Genomic DNA, 13,337 nt, shown 5'->3' on the forward strand with positions numbered 1-13,337 from the left:
CTTGCGCTATATTGATGACATCTTCATCATCTGGACCCATGGAAAAGAAGCCCTTGAGGAATTCCACCATGATTTCAACAATTTCCATCCCACCATCAACCTCAGCCTGGACCAGTCCATACAAGAGATCCGCTTTCTGGACACTACGGTGCTAATAAGCGATGGTCACATAAACACCCCCCTATACCGGAAACCTACTGACCACTATTCCTACCTACGTGCCTCCAGCTTTCACCCTGACCACACCACACGATCCATCGTCTACAGCCAAGCTCTGCGATACAACCGCATTTGCTCCAACCCCTCAGATAGAGACAAACACCCACAAGATCTCTATCAAGCATTCTTACAACTACAATACCCACCTGCTGAAGTGAAGAAACAGATTGACAGAGCCAGAAGAGTACCCAGAAGTCACCTACTACAGGACAGGCCCAACAAAGAAAATAATAGAACGCCACTAGCCATCACCTTCAGACCCCAACTAAAACCTCTCCAGCGCATCATCAAGGATCTACAACCTATCCTGAAGACGACCCATCACTCTCACAGATCTTGGGAGACAGGCCAGTCCTTGCCTACAAACAGCCCCCCAGCTGAAGCAAATACTCACCAGCAATCACACACCACACAACAGAACCACTAACCCAGGAAACTATCCTTGCAAGAAAGCCCGTTGCCAACTGTGCCCACATATCTATTCAGGGGACACCATCACAGGGCCTAATAACATCAGCCACACTATCAGAGGCTCGTTCACCTGCAAATCTACCAATGTGATATATGCCATCATGTGCCAGCAATGCCCCTCTGCCATGTACATTGGTCAGACCGGACAGTCTCTACGTAAAAGAATAAATGGACACAAATCAGACATCAAGAATTATAACATTCAAAAACCAGTCGGAGAACACTTCAGTCTCTCTGGTCACTCGATTTCTGATCTAAAGTGACGATCCTTCAACAAAAAAACTTCAAAAACAGACTCCAAGGAGAGACTGCTGAATTGGAATTAATTTGCAAACTGGATACAATTAACTTGGGCTTGAATAAAGACTGGGAGTGGATGGGTCATTACACAAAGTAAAACTATTTCCCCTTGTTTATTCCCCCCATCCCCCCACTGTTCCTCAGACGTTCTTGTCAGCTGCTGGAAATGGCCCACCTTGATTATCACTACAAAAGGTCCCCGCCTCCCCCTTAGCTCACCTTACCGGATCACTCTCGTTACAGTGTGTATGGTAACACCCATTGTTTCATGTTCTCTGTGTATATAAATCTCCCCACTGTATTTTCTACTGAATGCATCCGATGAAGTGAGCTGTAGCTCAGGAAAGCTTATGCTCAAATAGATTTGTTAGTCTCTAAGGTGCCACAAGTCCTCCTTTTCTTTTTGCAAATACAGACTAACATGGCTGCTACTCTGAAACCACTCAGATTTCAGGAGACCAAAAGTGTAAAGTTAAAAAACAGTGAGAGTTAAACTCTTCGTTATCACGTTATCCAGCAAAGCAGGTGTTGGGGGCGGGCTGGGGGTGGGTTGATGGTGGGAGGGGGTGGGAGTGGTTCCATCCCTTAATATCCCCTGTTAATGGTTTCGCTCTGTGAGTTTATGCACCTACAGGTTCTGCTGCATGGAAAAATTGCCAGGAATGGAAGGGTTAAAATCCCACCTGAGCAACCCCGCTCCCCCTCAGCTATTCTATGGGTCAGTTCTGTCTGAGTATGGAATGGACCCCAATAGGTCAAGCTCCAGGAGGGGAGTGGGGTCTAGTGGTTAGAGTGGGGACAGGCTGGGAACCAGGACTCCTGAGTTCTCTCCCCAGTTCTGGGGAGGGCGGGGGTCAAGAGTCACTCCCTCCCTAAATCCTCCTATGCCAGGGGCACCGTGTCCCTCCTTTTCCGTGCCCCCTACCCAGCCCGGCTGCTGCTGCTGCCTATCTGGTCCTTCCCCCAGCCCCTCCCTCCGCCCCCCAGCTGGCAGCACAAAGGGAGCCACCAGGAAAAGCTTCCGATGAGAAACAGGCAGCCTCACTCCTGACCCGCAGGCCCCCCCGCTCGGCTGGTGCCCCTCCCTACTTGCAGCCCCCCACACACACACTGCTTGGCCGGTGCCCCTCCCTCCCGACCCCAGCTCCACACCAATGTCTATCTATCTATCCCCAGCCACCCCATCTATCTAACCTATCTATCTATATATCCCCATTCACCCCATCATCTATCTATCTATCTATCTACCCCCAGCCACCCCCTCTATCTATCTGTCTGCCGGGTGTTTCACCAAGGCTGGGGCCCAGCTTGACTCCCAGCTCTGACATATACAGACTTCCTGTGGGACCGCAGGGGAGTCACTGAATCTCTCCATCCAACCCTTCCCATCTGTAAAAGGGGGAGAAAGTCCAATCTCTGTCTATTTAGACCAGGGGTTCTCAAACTGGGGGTCAGGACCCCTCAGTGAGTCATGAGGTTATTACCGAGTGAAGTCAAGAGCTCCACCCCAGACCTCGCTTTGCTTCCAGCATTTATAATTAAATTATAATTTTATAATAATAAAAAAGTGTTTTTAATTGATGGGGGGGGTCACACTCAGAGGTTTACTGTGTGAAAGGGGTCACCAGTACAAAAGTTTGACAACCACTGGTTTAGACTGTGAGATTGGGGCAGGGAATGTCTCTCAGTTTGTGTCTGGGCAGCGCCTGGCGCGACGGGGCTCCAATCTCAGTGACTCTGTGTCTGGGCAGCGCCGAGCATGACGGGGCCCCGATCTCGGTGACTGTGCGTCTTAGGACCCTTAGGACACCCTGGGCGATGGCCAAACCGCACAGAATGGTGGGATCCAAAGCCCCGTGGGGCAGGGAGCGTCTCTTTGTTCTCTCTGTCCAGCACCTGGCACAATGCGGGTCCTGGGCCGCAGGTGGGGAGACTTGCGCTGCGACACTACAGAGAACTACTGTGAGAGGCTCATAACCACCCTTGCTCGGCTCTTCACTCAGGCGTGACTGTTTAATGGTGAGAGTAATGAACCACTGGCACCAGTTCCCTAGGGCTACAGTGGATTCTCCATCACTGGACATTTTAAAACCAAGACAGGATGGTTTTCTCCAAGATCGGCTCTAGGAATTATTTTGGGGCAGTTCTCTGGCCTGTGTTATACAGAGTGTCAGGCAAGATGATCACAATGGTTTCTCCTGGCCTGAGAATCTATGAATCCTTGAATCTATAGACAATTCCAGACATGGGGAAAGCTAATGGCCGTCCCAAGCTAAAGAGAAGGAGCAATTAAACACTCCTTTGTGTAGTGATAACTGTGGATAATTGGAAGGCCCTGCCCAAGGCACCAGGTTGCATGGCAAAGCTAAGCAGAACTAGAGTGTATGGGCTGAAGGGATGTCCTGGGACAGGTTGCAGGAGCTAGACGATTGGTTGCTTGCAGCAGAGGGTGTCTTCTGTGTGAGAGACACAGAGAGCCAGTTGACAGAGGGAGAAGGTAGCCCTTGGGGGAGGCACAGACACATTGCTGCTTGGGACACAGGACAGGCTTGAAGCAGGCGTGGATTGCTGAGTAAGGAAAGTGCCTGGTGCTGATTGGTCTGTTGCGTTCAGGGAAACAGGCCTGTGGGGCTCTCCTTGGTAAATGAATACATACCGTAATACAGCTAAAAAATAACGTACAGTGCCTAGCACAATTGGGTGCCAGGCCATCACTGGGGCTTCTGGGCGCTACCGTAATACACCTAATAGATAACAATTCAGAAATTTTTAAAAAACGTGGTTTCAATCCAGGTCTCTTTCCATCCTCCAAGCAAATAAAAGGAGGGAATCAGAGGTGTGAGACATTTCAACTGAAACTTTGTGCGTGTGTCTGTTTGTGTGTGAAAAATCCTGAGGTGGGGCACCCCAAACACTGAGCAAAGCCACGTCGGCTTTGATGAATGGGCCCAGTCAGAAAAACCTCAGAAAACTCCAAAAAAAAGTCAAAAAGTTTTGACGTAAAAATGTTACTTACAAATCTTTGATGGACACCCAGCCAGCCAGTAAGCTATAAAATCCCTGTTAGTAGCTGTTCTCTACTTGCTTTACCTGTAAAGGGTTAAAAAGTCTCACTGCGATGCGTAGGTAACAGGAAGGGAGTGGGAGCCAAAAGAGCCAATGGGAAGGCTAGAACTTTTTAAAATTGAAACAAGACTCCCCTTTTGTCTGTCTGTTGTTCTCCTGGGGAGAGGCGGACAGGGCAGCAGCGATGCTGTAAGAAGCTTGGGCCAGGTATGAAAAATCAACAGTATCATACCTAGAAACCACTCATTTGAAACCCCAGATATGTAAGTAGATCAGGAAATGTCTAGGAAGATGCCTTAGGTTTATTAGGTTTATCCCTTTGATTTCTTTATGGCTTGTGGATTCCTCTGAGCTAACCGCAGGTGCCTTTGTTTTGCTTGTAACCTTTAAGCTGGACCTCAAGAAAGCGATTCTTGGGGCTTAATCCTTGGAGTAGCTCTTTTAAAATCTAGCAAGAGCCTGAGTTTCCAGATGTATTTTCTTTCTTTTTTTTAAATAAAATTTACCTTTTTTAAGAACAAAATTGGTTTTTTGTGTCTTCAGAGGTTTGTGCACATGTTGTTTGATTAGCTGGTGGCAAAAGCTGGTTTCCTTTTTTCTTTCCTTTCTCAGCTCTTCCCCGGAGGGAGGGGGATGAAAGGGCTTGAGGGTACCCCACAGGAAGGAATTCCCAAGTGCGCCTTCCTGGGCTCTCCAAGGGGTTCTGCACTTGGCAGCATCTACCCATACAAGGTCTGAGAGAAGCTGTAACCTTGGGAGTTTAATACAAGCCTGGAGTGGTCCGCGTTAATTTTTAAAATCCTTGCGGGCCCCCACCTTCTGCACTCGAAGTGCCAGAGTGGGGACTCAGCCTTGACAGACTGCCTGGGATGTCACCTGGGGAGCCGGGACACCACTGAGGCGGACTATTCTGCCACTCTGGGTCCCCTTTACCTGGTCTTGCTGGGCGAGGTTCCCTAGACTTTTGCAGCCAAGCACACAGGCAGGGCCACAGCCAGCTGCACAGAGAGACAGAGATCCACGCTGGGAAGGCTCATCTTAAGGGGCTTGCCACAGCACCCAGATGTCCACCCCCCTGGGAGTACAAACCCAAAACTATATGAAATTCGTCTCTTCCCTCAATGTGAAAGCGGGTATACACAACTTCTCACACACACACCCCAGTTAGAAATCACATGAACTGGGTTATATTGTAAACCATAAATAAATGTATTAACTATACCAGGTGTATTTTGAGTAGTTAAGGAGGTAGCAGACAGAACAAGGCAGATTACTAAGAAAATAAAGCAGAGCACTCGAACTAAGCTTAAAACACTAAAGAAACGGGTTACATGCAAGTTCTCACCCTAAATGTGGTTCTAATAAATGTTCTTCACAGGCCAGACGCCCTTCCAGCCAGGGCCCAGTTCTTTCCCCCAGTTCAGTCTCAGCGGTGTCCAGCCGTCATCTTGGGTGGGGTAGCAGGGGAGAACTGACAACCAGGATTACCTCACTCCCCACCCTTAAATAGGATTTGCATAAGGCAGGAGTCCTTTGTTTCCTAGTTTGACCCCTCTTCCCTTACAGTGGAAAGTTACAAGAAGTCCGAGGTAATGTTTTAGTAGCAGGTGACAAGACCACCTGACTCTGTAGGGCCCCTGTATCCATCCTTCCCAGGCTGACCCACAGGAAGACTAAACTCTTTTACAGTCCATTGGATCTTGATGATGGACCGTCAGCCCTGTCTGGCTTTTCCATTGTTGCACCTGAAGTGGTAGCAGAGGGTGTCACCCAAAGTCACGTAGTTGAAATACAGATACATAGTCAATATTCCTAACTTCAGACACAGAAATGATCCATTTTTCAGAGTAGCAGCCGTGTTAGTCTGTATCCGCAAAAAGAAGAGGAGGACTTGTGGCACCTTAGAGACTAACAAATTTATTTGAGCATAAGCTTTCGTGAGTTACAGCCAATGAAGTGAGCTGCAGCTCACGAAAGCTCAAATAAATCTGTTAGTCTCTAAGGTGCCACAAGTTCTCCTTTTCTTTTTGTAGAAATGATCCAGGCATACAAATAGGATAATCACATTCAGTAAATCATCACCTTTCCAATCACGTGCGCCATCTGGCATAAAGTACATCTCAGTTATGGCATATTTATATCATAAGCATATTTTCAGAAAGCATATGGACTGACATGGCACAGGGTGATTCCCCCACCCTGCAAGTTTTCAGAACTGACAGCGAGCCCGAGCGCCGGGCCTTTGCCCGGTTCTAGGGGGACTACAGAGCCTAACTCAAACATCAAATCCAACCTCTTGCAGAGCCGAGAGTCACAGCTTCCCAGGGTAGAAGGGAGCAGTTTGATCATGTCTGACCTTGTGTAGAACCTGGGCCGGAGACCTGCCCCACAATAACACCTAGAGCAGATCTCTTCAACTTCCAACTGTTGGATTGTGTTCGGCCTTTGTCTGCTAGGCTGAAGAGACGATTGTTAAATGTTTGTTCCTTTTGTAGGTACTTATAGCCAGGGATCAAGGCACCCCTGAACGGTCTCTTTGTTAAGCTAAATAGACTGAGCTCCTGGAGTCTGTCACTCTTCAACCAGTTTTCTGATCCTTTAATCATTCCTGTGACTCTTCTCTGGCCCTTCTTGACTCAGCCGGCATTGCGGAGACGTGTGGGTGAGAGCAGCCAGCTGGAATAGCGAGATCGAGGGGTACAGCCGGTCGAGGAAGGCCAGGCATTGCAAGAAGGGGGGAAATGCTGTATTGCATCTCAAGAACCTGTACACTTGAACTGCGATCCAAAGATTGGAGAGAGGCAAAAATGCTGAAATTCTCTGGGTGAAGATAAAACGAGGAAGTGGAAACCAGGGCCAATGTGGTCGTAGGGTTGTGCTCTAGCTAGGCAGGGCCAAATTCGATGTTTATTTCGTTATAATCTCAGCGGATTGCATCAACATTTCTTCCCCCCCGCCGCCCCCGTTTTTATCTATTTGCGTTTTAACAGTTGCGGGAAATTAAGGGGGGGTGTCAGACAACGGGGAGGGTCAGACAATCATGATTTAACGACGGCAGACGCTGAGATTCAAAACGTGAAGCTTTACACCGCCACTGGTCACCAGCCCACGTCGAAATGTACCAGCGACTTATCAAACCCGACCAAGCCCTCCAGCAGCCGGGTGCTGACTGGGCCTAGCGGAAACTGCGATGAATATCCATGGAGGTAGCTCTTCCTGGGTCCAGCCATGTGTGGGGAGATTGATGTCTTCCGACATTTGCTGATACATAGATCTAGCTACAGGCCACCAAATAAGGAGGCAGGCGAGACATTTTTAGAGCCAATAACAGACGTATCCAAAGCACTGGACCTGTTAGGAATCAGGGACTTTGACCCCTCCAGAAGACAACACGGAGCGTCCGAGATCTTGGATGGCATTGGGGACAATTCCTTTGTTTCTCAGGGTGGAGGACGGAAGTGTGGGGGGGAGGGGGCGGTTTCAAGTCTGACATGCAGGGAGGACCCGGCTGAGAGCCGAACAGTGGACAGGAACGTGATCGCAAAATGATCGGGTGAAAGGCAAAGGGTGAGAGCAGCAGAACAAAGACGTGGGACGGGGACGAGCCCGGGGGCCTCGGGGACGCGATTCCACGGGGAAAGGGGGGCTAGTGGCTTCTACAAGAAATAATATTAAAGTTACAAGAGCAAACTAGCCCAACGTGGCGGGGAGGAGCCCTGGTGTGTGTGTGTGTGTGTGTGATCCCTTGCTACAGGGGCTGGGCCCTGCTCTGTGTGTGTGTGTGTGTCACCCCCTGCTACAGGGGCTGGACCCTGCTCTGTGTGTGTGTGTGTGTGTGTGTGTGTCACCCCCTGCTGCAGGGGCTGGGCCCTGCTCTGTGTGGGTGTGGGTGTGTGTGTGTCCCTGACACCCCCTGCTCAAGGGAATAGACGAATCTCTCGAGAAAATCCTTTCCAAGCAACCAACCACACAAATGAGAGTTTGTTTGGCCTGGACAAACCAGGGTAAGGACTGGCTGGCTGGGGGGGAGGGGGCAGGGATTGGGGCACAGGGCCTCTCCCCTCTAGGGGGCACTGGCCCCGATCCAGCTCACTGCTCTGCTCTGAAAGACACGCCAGCTAGTGAGATGAATTGGAAAGGACTCAGCACGGGTCCCACTGGGCAACTGCCGCCCCCCGCAGTGTGGCCAAGTGAGAAAATGCCCTAAAGAGAAAGTGGGGGAAATAGAGATACTTTTGGTTCATTCAACTAGTGGGAAAAGGGGCTGGGGTCCAGGACCCCTGGGTTCTGTCCCTGGCTCTGGGAGGGGAGTGGGGGCCAGTGGTTAGAGCGGCGGGGGTGGGGGGTGGGAGCCAGGACTCCTGGGTTCTGTCCCTGGCTCTGGGAGGGGAGTGGGGGCCAGTGGTTAGAGCAGGGGTGGGGCTGCAGGCCAGGACTCCTGGGTTCTCTCCCCAGCTCTGGGAGGGGAGTGTGGGCCAGTGGTTAGAGCGGGGGGGGGGGGCTGGGAGCCAGGACTCCTGGGTTCTCTCCCCAGCTCTGGGAGGGGAGTGGGGGCCAGTGGTTAGAGCGGGGGGTGGGCTGTGGGCCAGGACTCCTGGGTTCTGTCCCCGGCTCTGGGAGGGGAGTGGGGGCCAGTGGTTCGAGCGGGGGGGGGGGTTGGGAGCCAGGACGCCTGGGTTCTCTCAGGCGCTGGGCTGTGTGTGCAGAGGGATTGACACGGGGAGTTGCCTGGGGTCAGACATTCCCGCCCCCCCCCACGGTCAGTGTGTGGCTGGGTTTTCCCTCGGGGGTTGAGGCGGGGGTATCTGCCCCCCGCCCTCGCCTCGGAACCCAGGCGTCCGGGGCCGGATTGGAGCGCGGCGTTTCCACCCGGTCGCCTTTTGCAGCGACACCGGCTCCTGCTGCGGGTGGAGGGGCGGACGGACAGAGACAGACGGGACCCCCCCCTCGCCCCCCCCCCCACGGCGGGGACCCGGGGCCGTCACAGGGCGCCAGAGCCCGCAGGGGGCGGCACATGGCCCCGGGGCGCAGGGGGGCGCCGGGCGCGTAGAGCCTGGACCGGTGCCGCCCCCCCCAGCCTGGACCGGACCGGACCGGACCGGTGCCGCCCCCCAATCTGGACCGGACCGGTGCCGCGCCCCCAGTCTGGACCGGACCGGTGCCGCACTCCCAGCTGGGTCCGGATCGCTATCGCCTCCCCGCCCCAGCCTGGACCGGACCGGTACCACCACATCCAGCCGGGTTTGGACCGGTGCCGCCCCCCATTTGGAACCAGGACAGAGCTGCTGGATCCCTCCCCGGGCCTGGTTCGGAGCCGGCCCCAGCGCTGCCCCCTGTCCCCGCAGGATGAGCTGAGGGCACCGTGCTCGGCGCTGGCCAGGCCGGCCGTGTGGGCACCAGAGCCGCGATGAGCCCGGAGACGGGACGCTGGGCACAGGTGCCTGGAAAGGTAAATAAATCCCCGGGGGCGGGGTGCCGGTAGCAGGCATGGGGGTGTGTGCCGGGGGCAGTGGGGGTGAGCTGGGGCAATTGGGTGGTAGCGGGGGGGCAGGGGAGCACTGGGGCAGTGAGGGGGTGCCAGGGGCCAGCAGGTGTTGCTGTGGCCATGGGGTGATGTCGGAGGCCACTTCTCCCGCTGGGAACTGAGCTGGGATCCAGGGGCTGGATGGGAGCCGGCGCCCCCCAGAGGGAAAAGGCCCCATCCGAGCCCTCGGAGACTCCCGTACATGGTGCGGGGTCTATGACACACAGCTGACTGTTCCCCCCCCCCCCCCCCGTTTCTCCTTCCAGACGCTCTGAGCCGTTCCCGCCAGCCGGGGGGTGCTGCCCGCCCCATGGATCTCCACCCCTTCGGCTCGCGGCCCCCCAGGGACGGAGCCGCCGACCTCCGGCACCAGCCCCCAGCCCGGGAGGAGCCGTCCGGGCGGCGGCTCAAGCTGGAGGAGGACGAGGAGGCAGGCCGGCCCCGGGCCCCCCGGGCCCCGCCCTGGCCCCCCGGGGAGGCCGGGCCGGAGCCGGGCGAGGCTGCGCGCTACGGCCGCTACCTGCTGATTGACAGCCAGGGGCTGCCCTACACGGTGCTGGTGGAGGAGGCGGGCGCGGCGGGCGAGCGGGCGGGGCTGCGCAAGGTGTACTGCTGCCCGGTGTGCTCGCGGACCTTCGAGTACCTCTCCTACCTGCAGCGCCACAGCATCACCCACTCGGAGCACAAGCCCCACGTCTGCCGGGCCTGCGGCAAGGCCTTCAAGCGCACGTCCCACCTGGAGCGGCACAAGTACACCCATGCCGGGCGCAAGCCCCACCAGTGCCCCATCTGCCAGCGCAGCTTCCGCGACGCCGGCGAGCTGGCCCACCACCAGCGGGTGCACACGGGCGAGCGCCCCTTCCAGTGCGAGGACTGCCACATGCGCTTCGGCGAGCGCAACACGCTGCAGCGGCACATCCGCCGCAAGCACCGGCAGCCGCCGCCCACGCCCTGACGGGCGCGGGGAGCCCCGCGGCCGGGCCACCGCCGCCCTGACGGGCACGGGGAGCCCCGCGGCCGGGCCGCCGCCGCCGCCCTGACGGGCACAGAGAGCCCCGCGGCCGGGCCGCCGCCGCCCTGACGGGGCACGGGGAGCCCCGCGGCCGGGCCGCCGCCGCCCTGACGGGGCACGGGGAGCCCCGCGGCTGGGCCGGCGCCGCCGCCCTGACGGGGCACGGGGAGCCCCGCGGCCGGGCCGGCGCCGCCGCCCTGACGGGCGCGGGGAGCCCCGCGGCCGGGCCACCGCCGCCGCCCTGACGGGCGCGGGGAGCCCCGCGGCCGGGCCACCGCCGCCGCCCTGACGGGCACGGGGAGCCCCGCGGCCGGGCCACCGCCGCCCTGACGGGCACGGGGAGCCCCGCGGCCGGGCCGCCGCCGCCCTGACGGGCACGGGGAGCCCCGCGGCCGGGCCGCCGCCGCCCTGACGGGCACGGGGAGCCCCGCGGCCGGGCCGCCGCCGCCCTGACGGGCACGGGGAGCCCCGCGGCCGGGCCGCCGCCGCCCTGAGGGGCACGGGGAGCCTTACCACCGGGCGAGCCCCGCAGCCGGGTCGGCGCCGCCCTGACGGGCACGGGGAGCCCCGCGGCCGGGCCGGCGCCACCCTGACAGGCACGGGGAGCCCTGCGGCCGGACCGGCGCTGCCCTGACGGGCACGGGGAGCACTGGAGCCAGACTGGCAACTCCCCATGGCTTAGCCACACAGCAGCCGTTGTACCCACATGGCTCCCTGACTCTGGGGGCATGGTGGTCCCTACTGTACCCCCACACCCTGTCTAGGGGAGGGGGTGTGCCCTGTACCCCTATGGGCAGCCCCCCTGTACCCCAGCCCAAGGCATTGGCCTCCCCACAGATGCCCCCCATGGTGTTCCAAGACAGAGGGTGCCCCTCGCAGATAGGGCAGGGCAGGCTGGACTGGGCCAATCCGAGCCCATGTGGGTCCTGGAGCACTTGGGTAAATACTGGGCTTATGGGTGGTAATTCACTAGAGGGCAGGGAATGGGGCACGGGGCCTTTCCCCTCAAGGGGGCGCCAACTCCCATCCGGCCCCAGGACAGGGACTGGCTGACTCAGAGGAGCAGGGAATGGGGGCACGGGGCCTTTCGCCTCTAGGGCACAGATAGCTCAGTCCTACAGCCAGTGGTTGGGGGGGAGGAGGAGGGTTGTCCTGGCCACCCCCATAGAGGGTCGTGGTGATAGTACATTCCCTAGAAATAGGTTCATATTGCTCCTGATGGCCCATCTACCCTGGTATCCGGCCTGCTTCTGCTCCCTGGAGCAGCCCCACTGGCCTATCTAACCTGGTATCCTGCCCCCAGATCAGTCCCAGAGGCCCATCTGCCCCGGTATCCCACCTCAAACAGTGGCCAACAGCCGGGGGCCATCACGGAAGGCCCACCATGCACTGGGACCAGTCTTCACATAGTGTTTTTCGGTCTGGCGCCCCTAAATGGCTGCAGGTGGAGGCAGGGGAGCTGGACCCCCTCCCCAGGACTCCCACCCTCCTGATGGTCCCGGAGAAGGAAATCCAAGGACAGACCTGGACCCACGGGCCGCCCAGCCCAGATCACTCCAAGGTGACCGGCCTGGCCAGCTGCTCCCCCTCCACAGCTCCGATTTACGGTGGAATCTTCGTTCTCTTGGTTTTTTAATTATTATTATTAATTAAAACACTTTTTTGTTGTTGTTTTTGTGTGTGTGGAATGAAGCGTCAGGGCTGGGGTTCGAATTCCCACAGGGCAGGGGCTGCGGGCGTGACAGAGTCCAGCTCATTGCTGGAGGGGAGCCCGGCGGCTGGTTTGGTACCAGAAAGTACATCCGGCGAGATACGGCTTTGGGTCCCAAGTGGCTCTTTACCACCCATTTCTCACCCAAGTTATTTTCCGGCAAAATCCTTTTTTTTTAACCAAGAGTTTTGACCTAGAAAACTGACATTTCGGGGGTGAAAATATTCAGGTTTTCATTAGAAGTTTTGGGGTTTGGAGAATCCAACGTTTGTACCAAAAGCAAAAGTGGCCGGATAATGTGGTTTAAAAAACAATTTCTGTGACTGAAGCTGCATTTGGAAACCCCAGTTTGTGTCAACTGAAAATCATGGTTAAAATCCCCAAACTTTTGATCAGAAAATACATTTTCCAAACTGAAAATAGGTTTGGAAAAACCAGGTTTTGAAACGAAAAGATAGGTGCCCTTTATTTTACCAGAAACACACATTTTCCCCAATGTTTTATTCCATTTTTTTTACTGCCATTTTACTAAAAATCACAGAAGATCAGGGCTGGAAGGGGCCTCAGGAGGTGTTCGCCCAAGCCCCTGCTCAAAGCAGGACCAACCCCAACTAAATCATCCCAGCCAGGGCGTTGTCAAGCCGGGCCTTAAAGACTTCTGAGGAAGGAGATTCCAAGTGGTTTCCCGACAGCAAGAAAACTTTTGCTGAAAAACCAGCATGTTCTCACCAACCGTCTTCTTAAAAATAGTTTTCAACCCCAGGGACTTTCCCCGAGAAACAAAAATATTCGAAAGGAGAAACTTGGGGCCACAAATGAATTGTTTGCCCGGTCAGTTTTCAAGACCCAAACATTTTGACAACCAGAATTTTTGCACCAGAATTTTTTCTAACCCAGATCCGGTCATTTGCATGAAAGATGGTTTTCAAAGACTGGCCATTTTTTCAGGTGCGTGTTGGTTGTTTTGGTTTTTTTGTGGGGGCAGCCCCCTCAAACATTTTAGCAGGGGCTTTTGATAAAAAGAAGACAGGTTT

The 13,337-nt window shown here is 55.8% G+C and overlaps 1 protein-coding gene across 3 annotated transcripts; it reads left to right on the plus strand.

Moving 5' to 3' along the window:
• Positions 1–8,744: 8,744 nt before the first annotated feature.
• Positions 8,745–12,263, plus strand: LOC119564936 (zinc finger protein 581). 3 transcript variants are annotated; one of them, XM_043534687.1, is made up of 3 exons: positions 8,745–9,505; positions 9,847–10,527; positions 10,874–12,263. In XM_043534687.1, exons 2-3 carry the CDS (start codon positions 9,891–9,893, stop codon positions 10,879–10,881), a joined length of 645 nt encoding a protein of 214 aa, XP_043390622.1. In that variant the 5' UTR covers positions 8,745–9,505; positions 9,847–9,890; the 3' UTR covers positions 10,882–12,263. The 3 variants fall into 3 exon arrangements, with proteins under 3 accessions (XP_043390622.1, XP_043390621.1, XP_037744540.1); XM_043534686.1 differs by having other exon boundaries at positions 8,746–9,505; positions 10,915–12,263; XM_037888612.2 differs by lacking the exon at positions 10,874–12,263 and having other exon boundaries at positions 8,750–9,505; positions 9,847–10,802.
• Positions 12,264–13,337: the final 1,074 nt, after the last annotated feature.

This window comes from Chelonia mydas, chromosome 23, assembly GCF_015237465.2.
Source record: "Chelonia mydas isolate rCheMyd1 chromosome 23, rCheMyd1.pri.v2, whole genome shotgun sequence".
Taxonomy (NCBI): Eukaryota; Metazoa; Chordata; order Testudines; family Cheloniidae; genus Chelonia; species Chelonia mydas.